At 36.9% G+C, this 14,152-nt stretch overlaps 2 protein-coding genes across 3 annotated transcripts; both read left to right on the top strand.

The window, feature by feature from the left end:
• The first annotated feature begins 315 nt into the window (after positions 1-315).
• On the top strand, positions 316-4,001 carry zgc:92606 (uncharacterized protein LOC100000242 homolog). The gene is made up of 5 exons (XM_041792545.1): positions 316-515; positions 1,647-1,736; positions 1,958-2,036; positions 3,090-3,208; positions 3,481-4,001. Exons 2-5 carry the CDS (start codon positions 1,647-1,649, stop codon positions 3,544-3,546), a joined length of 354 nt encoding a protein of 117 aa, XP_041648479.1. The 5' UTR covers positions 316-515; the 3' UTR covers positions 3,547-4,001.
• A 394-nt stretch (positions 4,002-4,395) lies between these two features.
• si:dkey-26c10.5 (uncharacterized protein LOC563797 homolog) lies at positions 4,396-14,119 on the top strand. Of its 2 annotated transcripts, XM_041792676.1 has the most exons (7): positions 4,396-4,591; positions 4,787-4,891; positions 9,276-9,380; positions 9,634-9,753; positions 11,251-11,402; positions 11,488-11,585; positions 13,470-14,119. In XM_041792676.1, the coding sequence occupies exons 1-7, from the start codon at positions 4,501-4,503 to the stop codon at positions 13,594-13,596; spliced, it is 798 nt and encodes a 265-aa protein (XP_041648610.1). In that variant the 5' UTR covers positions 4,396-4,500; the 3' UTR covers positions 13,597-14,119. The 2 variants fall into 2 exon arrangements, with proteins under 2 accessions (XP_041648610.1, XP_041648611.1); XM_041792677.1 differs by lacking the exons at positions 4,396-4,591; positions 4,787-4,891 and adding an exon at positions 9,000-9,186.
• Positions 14,120-14,152: the final 33 nt, after the last annotated feature.

Below are 14,152 nucleotides of genomic sequence, written 5' to 3'. Positions count from 1 at the left end.
AGGCCTGTGTCTGATGGAGGTGTGTACAGAACAAAACAAACAGTACTGAAAATGAAAAAAAGCTCACGCTACGCACGTAGCCTGTATAAAGGCGTGACCCCGCCACGGCCTGGTCCAGTTTCCGACATCAACCATTGGTTGAATTTAGTGTCACTTTCATACACGGGGCGGAAACAAGTGTAAACTGACGCCACAGTTTATCCAATGAACGCACTGAAGCCCTGCCCTTTCTTCACTCTGGGTGGACAGATTTCGCTGTCAATCTATATACTCTTCTCTGATTGGTCACAGATGTTATGGGTGGGCGCTGCAGCATTTGTTGTTGTTTTCGTTCAGCAGTAGAACAGTCGACATCTTTGACATACATCGCATTCCCCAACAGTGTATCTTTAATTTTAGAAATAGTTAAGGGCACAGGGATTTCTTTTGGGAAACCAGAAGACTCAAGGGACCAGTGGAGTTTATTTGTTTTCGTTTGTCTCAAGTGAAACTTGTTTTTGTCATTTTTTTCTAAGGTATGTGAACGTATCGTCTTTGTATCCGTTAGCTACAGTTGTTAGCAATAGCTGCCGCTGTCGTTAGCTGGCATTACCGTTTGTTATGTACACACCTGGCAAAATCATAGATTCATGTTATTTCCAAATGTGTACACGTTTGAATTTAGTTTATCCATGGGTGTTCTTGTTGGTTCGGTCATTTTCGATAAACCAGCCCGAGGAGGATTGCGGTAGCTAGTCTTGGTGTTGTGAAATGTGACGTGGCTTCAGTCCACGATGACCCGAACAACAGTGAACTCCGACGCTGGTGTCTTGTGACCACATCTCTTTTTTTAAGTATACACAGAAACGAGAAATACGAAGAGGTCAGTCGTCGGGTGGCTGACCCTCAAAGAGATATTTTGTGGGCGAATTTGTGCATCAATAGTTTCACTTTGTTCACGCCGATAAAACTCTTTATTCCAGCAATAACGTGAATCATTCTTATCAGCTTTTATTATCAGTGGCATTGCTCTAGGAGTGTCTGGTCAGACAGTGTAAAATGTGGTTAAAATGTTACTTACAATCGATAATATACTTGAAAACTGTTCTTATATTCATATTTAAGGAAAACTATAAAGAAGTTATATTAATGTTAGAGTGCTGTATTAGGAGAATGGTTTTCATTTTGTGGTGATTTTTTTTTTCCAAAATATATACAATATTCAGTAAATGATTGCACTGTAATAGTGTACTCTCCTATATTCAATTTAAACAGATAATGGTTTTTCATTTTAATGTAAAGATGTAAAATGATCATTTAATTATGTCATAAAGTAGTCCAGCATTGATAAAGGTCCCTGCCAACCCTCGGTCAATACTACCAGATGTATTGAGATAATTTTACTTTGCTTAAGCACTACTGCAAAAACACATGACAAATGTATATTTTTATACCAACCAGCCCTCATTTAACCTTATCTGAACACTTGATGAAAAGATGCCTCCATCTCATGTCTCAATAAACACTGATGTGCTCACTGGGTGGTCAATATCTCTTGTTGACTGAATGCACTGGTTGGTGAAGTCAGCCAGTGCTCTTTCTCCTTTGTCTACTTGATAAATAATGCTATTGTGGGGGAACTTAATGTTATCTGTTGCTGTTGTCAGATGGGTAGTCAGTACCAGCGTTCAGTACCACTGGAGGTGAGGAGAGCAGAGGGAGAAAGAGTTCGGGCCAAGCATCCTGACAAGATACCGGTAAATATGATGATGAGATCAGATTTATATTTACTTTGGTGACTTTAAATTAATGAATCTTGTCACCATGCTCATATTGTTATTTAATTAGTAATTCTGTGTTGTCTATATAATGCCAAATAATTTCAGTTTTACATTTTTATGTGTCAACTGTTGTACATGGACACACACCACCTCTTGGTACATGATTACTCACTACTTTTGGTTTCTTTTTTAACCAGATAATTGTGGAGAGGGCCCCAAGGTCACGAGCTCCCGATTTGGACAAGAAGAAATATCTAGTGCCCTCAGATTTAACAGGTAAACACACACAAACAAACTTACTACATAATGACAACCACTGCTTCCATCTGTCAAATTACAATTAAATATAGAAGTCTTACCTGCTACCCATATGCCACAAATTTCTACATTCAGTCTCCCAGGACATTGAAAGTCAAAAGGAAGAGCAAATCTTTAAAATTTGAATGGCTCAATCACCGTTGTCTTATTGATGGTTGAAATAGCCTGACTGATTTGTTTTTGTAACCTGTACTCATACAGGGAAAAATGGTTGGTCAACCAAAATATAACATTAAGAAACAGTTTTCGGGTGCTGGTGTGGCCCACTTGGTGGAGTGGGTGCAAATGTAAACAAGCTATAACTCTCCATGCACTGGCACAAATAAGGGCAACCCCCCCCCCCCGAAAATCATAAACAACAGAAACAGTTTTGTAATGCAATCCTTAAGCATTTTGTTTTAATTATGGGGTTTTTAAAGTTTAAAATAAACTTGTTGGGGCCTGCTGCTGATAAAATGTTTAATTGTCAACAAATGTTACATTTCCTTACCAGGCAATACAGAAATGAGAAAATTTATGATTGACGTTAATACCTGATCTAAATTAAAGGGAAACAGAATGAAATTAAATTCAAAAATTAGCCTCTTTAAAGGGCTGACATTTTGATCCCGTTCTACAGGAAATGCTCAAATGACATTCCTTAGACCTGTGTTTGCCTGGTCATTGTCAAGACCTTGGACACTTAGTTGTATGCCATCAGTCATTGTTCATGTTTTTTATTCTACTCATGCGTTTCCTTCTTCAGCAAGTACAAACAACATACAGATTATCAGCTCTAAAAATGAGCATCAGAAACAGAAAGAGTTGTTTGTGGCTTTCGTGCATTCTTAGAAGTGTCTCGTTCTTTCTTTTTCTTAGTTTCTAATGCATCCGTTTTTTCTTTCTTTGAATGTCTCCAAAATGACCAGAGTGATAGTTAGACTTCACGGTTGGTTTTAACCTTCTTCAAATGAAATGAAACAAAAAACTTGACACTTGCTGACCATCACGTTGTCTACTTCTTCTTTTTAGTGGGCCAGCTGTGCTTTCTGATCCGTCAGCGTGTGTCTTTGAGACCAGAGGAAGCCCTCTTCTTCTTTGTCAACAATTCCCTCCCCCCATCCAGCTCCCCTCTCTCTGCTGTATATGAGGTAACTACAGCCCCTGTGTAAACCTGAGAATCCCATGTATTAAGTGCAAACATATTTACTGACATAAATGCAAAGTTTTAGTTTACATGCATGTGGTTTTCTTCACTTGTTGATAAAATACACCAAACATGTTTCCCACACAGCCAATCTGCTTCAAACGTTTTTGTAGCTAGAGTAATGTTGTAATTCAGTGGCTGTATCGGCCTATGTGCACAGAGGCATATGGTACTGGTTTTACTAAACTTCTTTTTCTTTGAATGGTTTTATTCCAGGAACATCACGAAGAGGACCTGTTTCTCTACATGACATACAGTAATGAGAGTGTGTACGGTGCCTGAGGGAGAACAAAAGACCAGAGAAAGAGAGAGTGAGCGTATGAGAAAAGAAAAAGTGAGACAGTCTGAGGAATAAAGTGTTAAGGCTGTTTGTAATGCTTCATGCCACTATTACTCTTTATATTAAATCTGATAAGTAACTACAGTGCAGTGCAGGTGGGAGAAAGGCTTTGCACAAGGCAGAGGGGTTTCTGGTAGGTTATCCTTTGACAGTATTTCAGGGTGAGTGTAATAAATGTAGTACCCTTATAGTGCACAACTTTTGTTGATTCCTTACTTGGTGAAAGAAGAAACAGAAAGCATGAAAACAAGATTTGTATGAGAAAGTTATTGAAATTATGTTGATGGGGCTCTCATTATCTTTCTCAGTCATCTGTATTTAATGCAAATAGTATTTTGTTTTTGTAAATTAATATCATAAACTTTTGTGGAAAATAAAGATGAAAATGCTAAAAATATTTCTCTTTGATTTTTTTCCCATCTTTTAGATACAGTGTATGTTAGCATATCCTTCAGGTCTTTTATAGTTAAGAGTTGGACATATGATTCACAATAGCTGTCATTTCAAAATATATTAGCAACCCAAGTAGGTTGACATTAAATTTACACACACTATGGCCTTCCCCTACAGCCACTGCTACTTCTACACTATAAAACAGATGTTTCAGCACAAACACAAAGACAGAAAGAGAAACATCTGTCTTTGTGTTTGTGCTGAAACAGATGTTTCAGCACAAACACAAAGACAGAAAGAGAAATCTTAGTGAGGAAGTGGTCATTTCTTGGTTCAACTAGTCAGGTTTTTTAGTCACTTGTAGGTGCCGGATCTCTGCAACCTTCCTTTGACTGCACCAGTGTCTGCACTAGTCTAGGTTACATAACTTCATTATCAGCCCATCGGGTCTGAATGAGAGACTTCCCTTGAAAATCGAAACTTAGAAACAAACGAGAAGAGTCATGGAGATGCATGACATCCCCGTCGAGGGAGAGAGAAAAGAAGAGCCTGAAGGAGCCAGTGAACCAGAGCTAAAGGAGGCTGAAGCTGAAGGTATTTTATCACCTTTAACTTCATGAAGGCTCTTTAGAGTACTTTAAAAAAATTAATAGCAAGTACTCCCAAAAGCTGAATTGATAACATGTAAAAATCATGATTATTTGTTTGTACTTTGATTCAAAATGGAATACAATTTTTAAAGGAAATGCTAGACATTCACGTCTATTTAGTGTGACTATTTCTGTCCAGTTCTAGTGGAAGAACAAGATCACGATTATGCTAAGCTGGCCAGTCCATCTGAGAATGTCTACTCTGAAGCATATTATGGATCCCCTCCTGTTAAAATTGGAGAAGGTAAAGTTTATTTAATTGCTGTCCTCTGGTAAATGCACAATAAAGGAGTCTTCTTTTAACTTTTGAAAATGATGACACTGCAGTTGCAAGTTACATGGAATGTGAAGTTAATGATTCATGACGTACATGTTGCACACTTTGTAGAAAAGAGGAAAGAAGTTAAAAATTGAAGCTGTTGCAGGAAATTTTGGGGAAAAAGCACGTTAATTACAGCATCGACTCAACGAATCTTAAGAAAGATTTAAGAAATAAACTCAGCAATAGATTCAATCGTTTTTCTTACTGTGGCAAAACAACAATCTAAAAAGCTGGCTGGTTTTAAGCCTGCTCTGTGTTTTGTAATTTATACAGAACATTTGGTTTTGAAAAGAATGAAATCAAGAAACACTTGAGTAACCGTCACAAAATAAGAGATACAAAAAATCTAGTTTAAGAAAGGGGAACTTAAGACAATGTTGACTCGTCATGGACAAGGCAAGAAAATGTGTCTACTTATTCTTTGTGGTGTAACTGAGAGTAAACTTAAAAGAAAACTACTGACCTACTTAAAGATGGGTTCAATTGGTATCAAGCAGTTGAATCAAGTTTATTCAACTCAAATTAACAAGTTGCAACTCCTGTTATCTCTATACAACTTATTAACTTGATTTGAATGGACTGAAATCAGTTACTCGTTACCAACTGAGGCACTTTTTGAAAATAATTCTGAGTGATAGGCATATCCAACAAACTTACAGCAAAAAATAAATAAATAAATAAATAAATAAATAAAATCAGTTTTCCTGCTTGTTCTGTCAAGTTTGTTTCCAGCTAAAAACTCCTCGCAGGAGCTTCTATTTTGGACCTAAATTTTAAAATTGCATCACAGTTAAGAGACACCCCGACAAAAGATGGAATTTTGTTTTGTTTTTTTTTCTTTGTCAAGCAACAAATATTATTTAGGCTTTGTAAACTTAGGAGTTAATATACTTAAGTTAAGTAAGGGTGTAAGTTAGTTTTTGTCAGACTAAAATAGATAAAAACTTACACTTGAGTTTTTAAAAGGTCATACATGCAGACAGTATGAAAAGTTAGTGTAGGGCAACTAAAACTAATGAAACAACTAAAACAAAAACTTTTTTTTTTTACCGAAACTACATAAAAACAGCTTTTTAAAAAACAAAACTAAAACTAACAAACTTTAATCTGTTTTAAGAAATAATAACTAAAATAAAATAAGATTAGAGACAAAATGTCCTTAGTTTTAATCTTTGACAGCAGCAGCCTGACTGACATGTACACTCAAGCCTGGGGAATGTAAATGCCCTGATTTGACCGGAGAAGACTTTACACAATAGTTAAATTTAGGTCTTGAGTTGTTTTTAAATACAAAATCCGGATAAAATATTTTAAATAAAAATTCGAAACAAAAAGTAAAAACAAAAAAGCGAATGAAAAATCCAAAACTATTATAGGCTTGGTGTAGGAAAAAAGTCTTAAACACAAAAAGGCTGATATCTGTTAATCCTCTTCAGTTATCCCTATTATTTCACCCTGTCATGATATAGAATGACAGCTGAATACGAGAGCACCATCATAAACATTTTCAGTGACACTAATGGTTGAAAAAGACATTAATACAACATCTGTAACCTTGCAAAGCTGGATCTGCCCTTTTCGGTGTTTCTTACTGGCAAATCCATCTTGCAAAGCTCCCCTCTCAACCATTAGGGCCCGGTTACAAAGTGACAGGACCAATCAGCGTCGAGGGACAGTAGCTTGGGGTGCGGCAGAGTCGTGATGTAAGCAAGCAGCGAGAAGAAGCCGGTATAATTATGGCGGAAGACATTAGCGTGGATGCTGCTACAGCATAAGTTTTATCAGAACTTGATGGCATTTCTTTGTTTAAAGAAAAACAAAGATGAGCATTGAGTTGTTTTCTTTTCAAAAAAGACAAAAGTCATTTACTGACACGTGTACAGTCGACATGTTTCGCGTTATGCAGCTCTCTATGGAGTTTACTCCTTGGTAGGGGCTATGACGTCACGTGCTTTGTTGCTCTGATTGGCTTTAAGCATGTGACAGACAGAACATTCATCCAATTACTCTCAGACGTTTTTTTGTTCAAAGGCTCTGCTCTTTCCCAAATGCCTTCTATTGAAGTTTTAGAGTCAGGTTACAACATCTATATTTCTAAGTAAATCAAACATTATTGACAGTAAATGGTTAAATGTTTTCATTTTCTTGAAATGGTTTTATTTTTTGTAATTGCTTGGAAACAAAACAATTTACCTACCTTTCCTCCTCGCTCATTAGAGTAACACACTCTCCCTGTAACTACACTGTTCAATATTAAAGGTACAGTGTGTAAAAATGGGACTATCAACATCTAACAGTCAATTCTGGAGTGTGATGCTCATTTCTCTGGTGATAACTGTGGGAACCAGTGAAGTTTAAAAAATCAATACATGCTTAACTGTTATTTGGTTCCTTCTATGGTGCCATAGAAACAGGCAAAATGCAAAAATCCAAGATGGCAACGTCCTTGGAGGGGACCCTACCTATGTATGAATAAAAGGCTTATTCTGAGTTAAAGGTGCAGTGTGTAATATTTAGCCTATTAGCATTTAGCAAAACAAGCTTGGTTAAAATGAAACATAACATTTATAAGTAGACTGATCTAAATTAGTGCTGACATCTGATAACACATTTTTTAAATTTATGTTTTAAATTAACTCAGAATAAGCCTTTTATTCATACATAGGGAGGGTCCCCTCCAAGGACGCTGCCATCTTGGATTTTTGCATTTTGCCTGTTTCTATGGCACCATAGAAGGAACCAAATAACAGTTAAGCATGTATTGATTTTTTAAACTTCACTGGTTCCCACAGTTATCACCAGAGAAATGAGCATCACACTCCAGAATTGACTGTTAAATGTTGATAGTCCCATTTTTACACATTGTACCTTTAATTTAAAACATAAATTTAAAAAATGTGTTATCAGATGTCAACACTTATTTAGATCAATCTACTTATAAATGTTATGTTTCATTTTAACCAAGCTTGTTTTGCTAAATGCTAATAGGCTAAATATTACACACTGCACCTTTAAGCTTTTGCCCTGTTTATTATGAGACATTCTTTAAAGTTTCTGTCACCCTTTACCAAACCAGTTTAGGACTGGTGCTGGAACAGAGCTGGAGAAGGTTTGCAGTCAGAGAGCTGGTTTTCTCTTGATGGAGCTGACAAGAAAGCCAAATCATTATGTGACTGTAAACATCAGCGCGCAGTCCTTTCAGAGGCCCTTTTGTCTTGCTGCCTCATTTGGACAATTTACAAAGAGGAAGCATGTAGAGGGTGAAAAGAATTGGTCCAAGCACAGAACCTTGAGGAACACCATATTAAACATTGGTGTATATGGAAGACATCATTAACTCGTACAAACTGAGATCAACCTGAAAGCTATGATTTAAACCATACTGATGTTGACACCTACCCTGCGTTACCATTTCCTAGCATCAAAAATAACAACAGAAAAACAATCAATCTTAATGCCAATAGTCTGATTTACTTTTAAAGGCCACAAGAGGATTTGTTATGAATGCTAGTCAGTTTCATTACCAGCCCAAAGCTTCTCACAGGACCTTCAACTAATTTTATGACTTTATTTGTATCCCACCAGCTAAGGTTCTAAAATACAGAAAACAGTGACACTGTCTAATAGAACTGCAGTGTTATTGATCTCATAGTACACCAGTTGTTTGTCACAAGGGAAAACTACTTTAGTAAGTTATTTAAAAACACTTCCAACCTTTTAGCACTTTATTCTGCGCTTTAATATTTAAAGTTTTCAGTCTGTACCAGTGATAAGATCACAGTCTTTGACCAGTGTTTGATACAAATACTCATCTTAAATGACCTTGATGAAGAAATCCTATCTGTTTTACATTGTATCGTCTGTAGGCACTCATTGTCTGTCATTCTCTCATTTTTAATCAGGAAGTTGAAGACAGATACAGGAAATGTTTTTTGAAGTTGAAGGACAAGTGGAGCACTGTGCTCCATGGATAATTTTAGGATTCTTGACGTCATGTTTCTATGGAAACAGGGCAAGAAGGGGGGCATCCTAAAAGGGCAGGCAGACTAGAAGAGGCAGATCAGACAGACGAAGCAGGACAGCTTAAAGTAGTTCCAGTACTCTTTTCTCCATGTACATCAAATTCTGTCGCAGTTATGGCGAGGATAAAAAAGACGAAGCCAAAGAAAATTTATCTTCTGAGTCCGCCTTATCTGTTGAACTGCAGGGGGAGAAAGGTAGGCCAGGGCAGCTTGTTTTCACCCAGGCTTGCTTGTTGTTGGTGTTGTGTGCAGCAACTGGTTTCACAGCTACTTTCCTTTTTTAGGGAAACAGACAGACGGAAATGTACGCCTGTACCGCATTGCGTGTGCTCTCCTCACCCTAATCTGCCTGGTGCTACTGCTGATCATCATCATTCTCTGTATGAAACGTGAGTGTCTGCAGCCATAGATGAGAACCATAAAAAAACAACCCACAGCTAACTGATTAAAGCAGCAGAGTACAGATGAAATACATATGGCAAATACACTGTATGTCAGACACACATAACAGTGTTGCAATATTATTGTTTTGCTTAAGCAAGCAACAGCATATTAACAATAGGAGTGTCTGGTTGCACTGTTGCAGCCTGCAGGCGCCATTCTTTCCTCTAACAGCTCCTCCCACTTGTCTCTGTTTTCTAGCCAAAGCTGGATCAACAGATTGCCCCAAGAGAGTGGAAACCACAGCACCAAGCGGGAGCAGTGTTTCAACTTGCACCTACGAACACTGCCAGGCTCTGTTCCCAAACGTTCAGCTCCAATGTGAGTATGAAAAACAAAAAAAAAAAGCACTTTCAGGCCAAGGATCAATAAAGTAGATGGCAATATCTCAATCATCAGCTTTTTGGTGTCAGTTCTGCTTTCCCGACTGCCAAAATTGTTACCAGACAGGCCACAGAGGAAGTTGGATCATGCTTGTGTGTGAAAAGAGCTCTTTAAATGAAACCGAAGCAATTTTCTAAGTTTGTTTTCCTTATAATTTGAGAGGATAACGCAATGAAAGAAACTTGACAGGTCTGAATCACAGACTGCAGAAAAGATTGGAAACATTTTGAGTAGCATCAGCCATTTGGCTGCTAAAGGGGGTGTTTGAAACCTATCTGCAGTTGCTGTTATAGCGAAAACTACCTTGAGATTACTTAAGATCAACTAAGAAACAGAAAATGAAGTGAAGCCGTTTTAAGCCTCCAAATACAGCCATGTATCTAATTATGCATATCTCATATCCTTGTTATAACAAATGGATGATTATTACAATTTTACCTCCAGTTCAAAGAGATGTATACAGAGATGAAATATTCCAACCAATAACATGCTGTAAACATGTTTGGTTCAGCTGTAAAAATTGGATTTTTACGGTGGCGTATTGCATTCACTTGAAAATAAAAAAAAAAGTTCTCCTGTTTTTACGACATAACCATCTCGTAAAAACAGAAATTCATTTATTTCTGACTTTCCTGTCTCGTAAAAACAGGAATTTATTTATTTTTCATCATTTATTTTTGACTTTCCTGTTTTAACGAGATACTATTTCATAAACACAGGAATTTATTTATATTTGACTTTCCTGTTTTTTACGAGATACTACCTCCTCTGTTACCATCAAGCATAAAGAGAACAGGTCAAGCGAACAGTTAGCTGACACAATTTGGCGTGAAACATGTAACTGTTAGCTAAAATACATTAAAAAGCCTACCTTACCTGTATTGACCCTGCACCCCTAATTACTGGCTGATAAATGCAACAACCAGTCATGCAAGAGAGTGTCAGGGGTAATCCTGTTTTTAAGAGATACTATCTCGCAAAAACAGGAAAATCAAAAATAAATTTAAAAATCCTGTTTTAATGAGATAGTTATGTCGTAAAAACAGGAGGATTTTTTTTTCAAGAGAATACAATACGCCACCGTAGATTTTAACACAATGAGTGTGACTTCTTGCATTTCAGCAGGAGGCCTCAAGTGGACACTTGAGGAACTGCAGTTTCTTGGACTTGCACATTAGCTTCAATCGGCCTGAATCAAACACCTAAACAGGGATCCCTTGCTCTTAACTCTTCAATCACAGCATTTCTAAAAGAGGAATGTTTGGGTTGCAGACAAGTTGCTCTGGCACAGATTGGTTGAATTCCACTAGTTTATCAATTTTGAATACTGCCATTTTAATTTACTTTAGCGGAACCAACTTAAATGTATTCCTTGTTATTTTTTGTAAAATTCTTGATATTTTTACAACTTCCAGTACTGTTTCTTCTGTCCAGATCTAGGCTGCCGCCAGTGTGCTGACGGATGGCTGACATTTGGACGATCGTGCTTTTTCGTGTCCACCTACAGGCTGAACTGGGAAGATAGCCAAAGGAACTGCAGTTCTAGAGGAGGAAATCTGGCTATCATCTCCAGCCCAGAGATCCAGGTAGGGATCACCTCCATCAAATGACCCGGAAGTAAAATCATTTATCATATTTCATAAATTTGAATGTCACTTTTGTCTTTTTAAGAACTATCTGACCCAGACGGGGAACGGGCTGTACTGGATGGGGCTGAGACAGAGAGGTCGCACATGGTCCTGGGTCAACAACTCTGCCCTGAAAAAGAGGTGATGGTTAAAAATTGCTCAAATTATTTCAAGTGATAGCGTATGTCTGTGTATTTGGGTTTATTTTATCAGTCATCTGTGTTCTTGTCCTTGCTCTCTTATTCATGTCTGTTCACTCATATCTGCAAGGTTGATATTTACATTTTTAAATGTCTGAATCAGGGCTGTTTATTGTTTTCTCTGGAAATGTTCCCAGTGTAAGAGGTGACAGATAAGATATTCATTCAACCCTGTTCCAAGCAGGGGTGGGAAGTAACTACTTCCATTTACTTAGATTACTGTAATCTAGTAGTTTTATTGTTTACTTGTACTTTTTTGAGTACATTTTGAAATCAGTACTTTTACCAGTACTTCTAGCTGAGCAAGTTCCAACCAGAGTAACTGTACTTTTACTTAAGTACAATACTCTTGTACTTTTTTCATCTTTGTAGTCTACACAGTAGCACACAGCAGGAGAATGATCCCACATCACATCCCATAATAGCTTTTGTGTAGTGAAATGGTCAAATGGTCTTCAACGTTGGTGTTATTTGACAGTCTCGATCCACAAGTGTTAGTACAACTCAGTAGATTCAATGAAACTAAGCTCCAGCCACTGCCATCTCAAATCTGGGGGGTTGTGTGGGCAGAGTTCCCCATCATGCCCTTGGGCAGAGTTTTTAGATGTGTTTTTTATGTGTTTAGTTGTGTTGATTTGTTGTACAGTGATCCCTGCTGGGGTTCTTAGGTCATGTTTTTAGTGGAATATTGTTGTTGCTGTTAGACACATTTGCACCATGCATGAAGTTATCCGCTGAGTTAAAGTTCCAGTCTGTGACATTTATTGTGTAAATTTTAACTCTACATGATATTAGTTAATATAGTCAATTTTGCTGTTTATTTAACTTTCTTGTAGAGATGTGACTTTAACCGAACAACCTGGTTGGATATCTATTCTCTTGTTGTTTGTGCCAGTAAGGACTGATTAATTTTACAATATAATTCCTAAGTAGCTACTCAGTACTTAAACTTTAAAATAAATATTTTTTACTTTTACTTGAGTAGGTTCATAGACCAGTAATTTTATGTCTACTTAAGTAAATTTAAACCAAAGTAACTGTACTTTTACTTGAGTACAATAGTTGTTCTTTTTCCACCTCCACCTGATTTCATGAGTATGCAATGCACCTATGCCATTTGACATTTTACTAAAAATTTCATACCTAGCTCATATTTCTTGTCTTAAAGATGTATGTTATGTATTTCATTTGATCAAATTTAATGTAAAAAAAGAGTAAAAAGCAGGTTATATTTTAGGCTGCTGTTTTTGTTTGACACCACAGAGTTGACCTGAAAATGTTTGACATCTAAGTGTACTTAAGGATCTCAAAGTGGTCATTTTTATTTTAGAGGAGCATTTTTAAAGCCTTAACCTAGTGCTTCAAAATAGAATAATTAATATTTTTTTCAAAGATCCTCCAAGAAAGTGTTTTTTGTAAGGAAACATTTCTTTCACTTCACTGAAACACTTAAATGTGAAACCCATCAAGAATCTTTGCAGAATATATTTGTCCAAATAGGAAAAAGAGAAGTTGTCTTTAGTGATGCCTTCCTCCCAGCAGTGGTTTCAGTCATTAAAAATAACTATGAAAAAAAGGGTGTCTTTTACATTATAATCTCAATAATGTTTGCAGGCCAAACAGAGACATTAGTCTTGGTACCAGTATGTTTTGTGACTAGCATTAACTCATAATTTGGCTTTTGTTAGCCCTGTGTGGTCACTTCTTTCCCAGAAATTTAGACAGTACCAGCCAAACAGCCAGTGTGTGGTGTAACAGTGGGTGTTTCACAATAATTTAAGTACATGTGTAAAAGCCATTTACCTTTTTTTTTGCTTGTTTGTAGTTACTGGGCAGATGCTACATCATCAGGAGACTGTGGGATACTCGACAGTGAAAAACCACTTGAGAAGAACTGGATCAAGGCATCCTGCCGAGCCACCACATACTTCATCTGTCAGCTGATGTCCTGAAAGTGTCCTTCTTTAAAACAGAATAATAACAGAAAGCTTTGCAAATATCAGCTTCTCTATAACAATCATCAATTCCTTCTTCCATTTCATACTTGAACCAGCAGCATATAGCAAAGGGGGGTGAAAACGTTATATTCAAATGCTTAAATAGCTGTTAAGACATCTTTTTTTTACTGTTTCCTTGTAGCATTATGTGGCCTTACTAAGAGAATATCTAAAATTATTATTGGAGAGTAAATGCACCGTTGACAGTACCTGTCTTTTACACTGTATGATTCCATCAACTGCTGTCTGACTGTTATTTATCACAAGTAAGGGCAAGCTGAGTTTTTTCAACACAGTTTTATTCTAATACTAAAATGCCTATAGTAAGTTTTATGTCTAAGTTTCACTTTACTTTAGCTTTGCACATATTACTGCTAAATATGTGGCTATAAAAATAACATGTTTTGAGTCATTCCCATGGCATAATACTGCAGGAATAATTGCACCATTGACAATAAAAAAAGAATAAAACATCTGAGTCCTTGTCTCGCAAGTTTCTTCTTTAAGTTTT

The sequence above is a fragment of the Cheilinus undulatus genome, linkage group 8 (assembly GCF_018320785.1).
Source record: "Cheilinus undulatus linkage group 8, ASM1832078v1, whole genome shotgun sequence".
NCBI lineage: Eukaryota > Metazoa > Chordata > Actinopteri > Labriformes > Labridae > Cheilinus > Cheilinus undulatus.
Note: the sequence above shows the minus strand (reverse complement) of the source record. Positions and strands in the feature narration are given on the sequence as shown.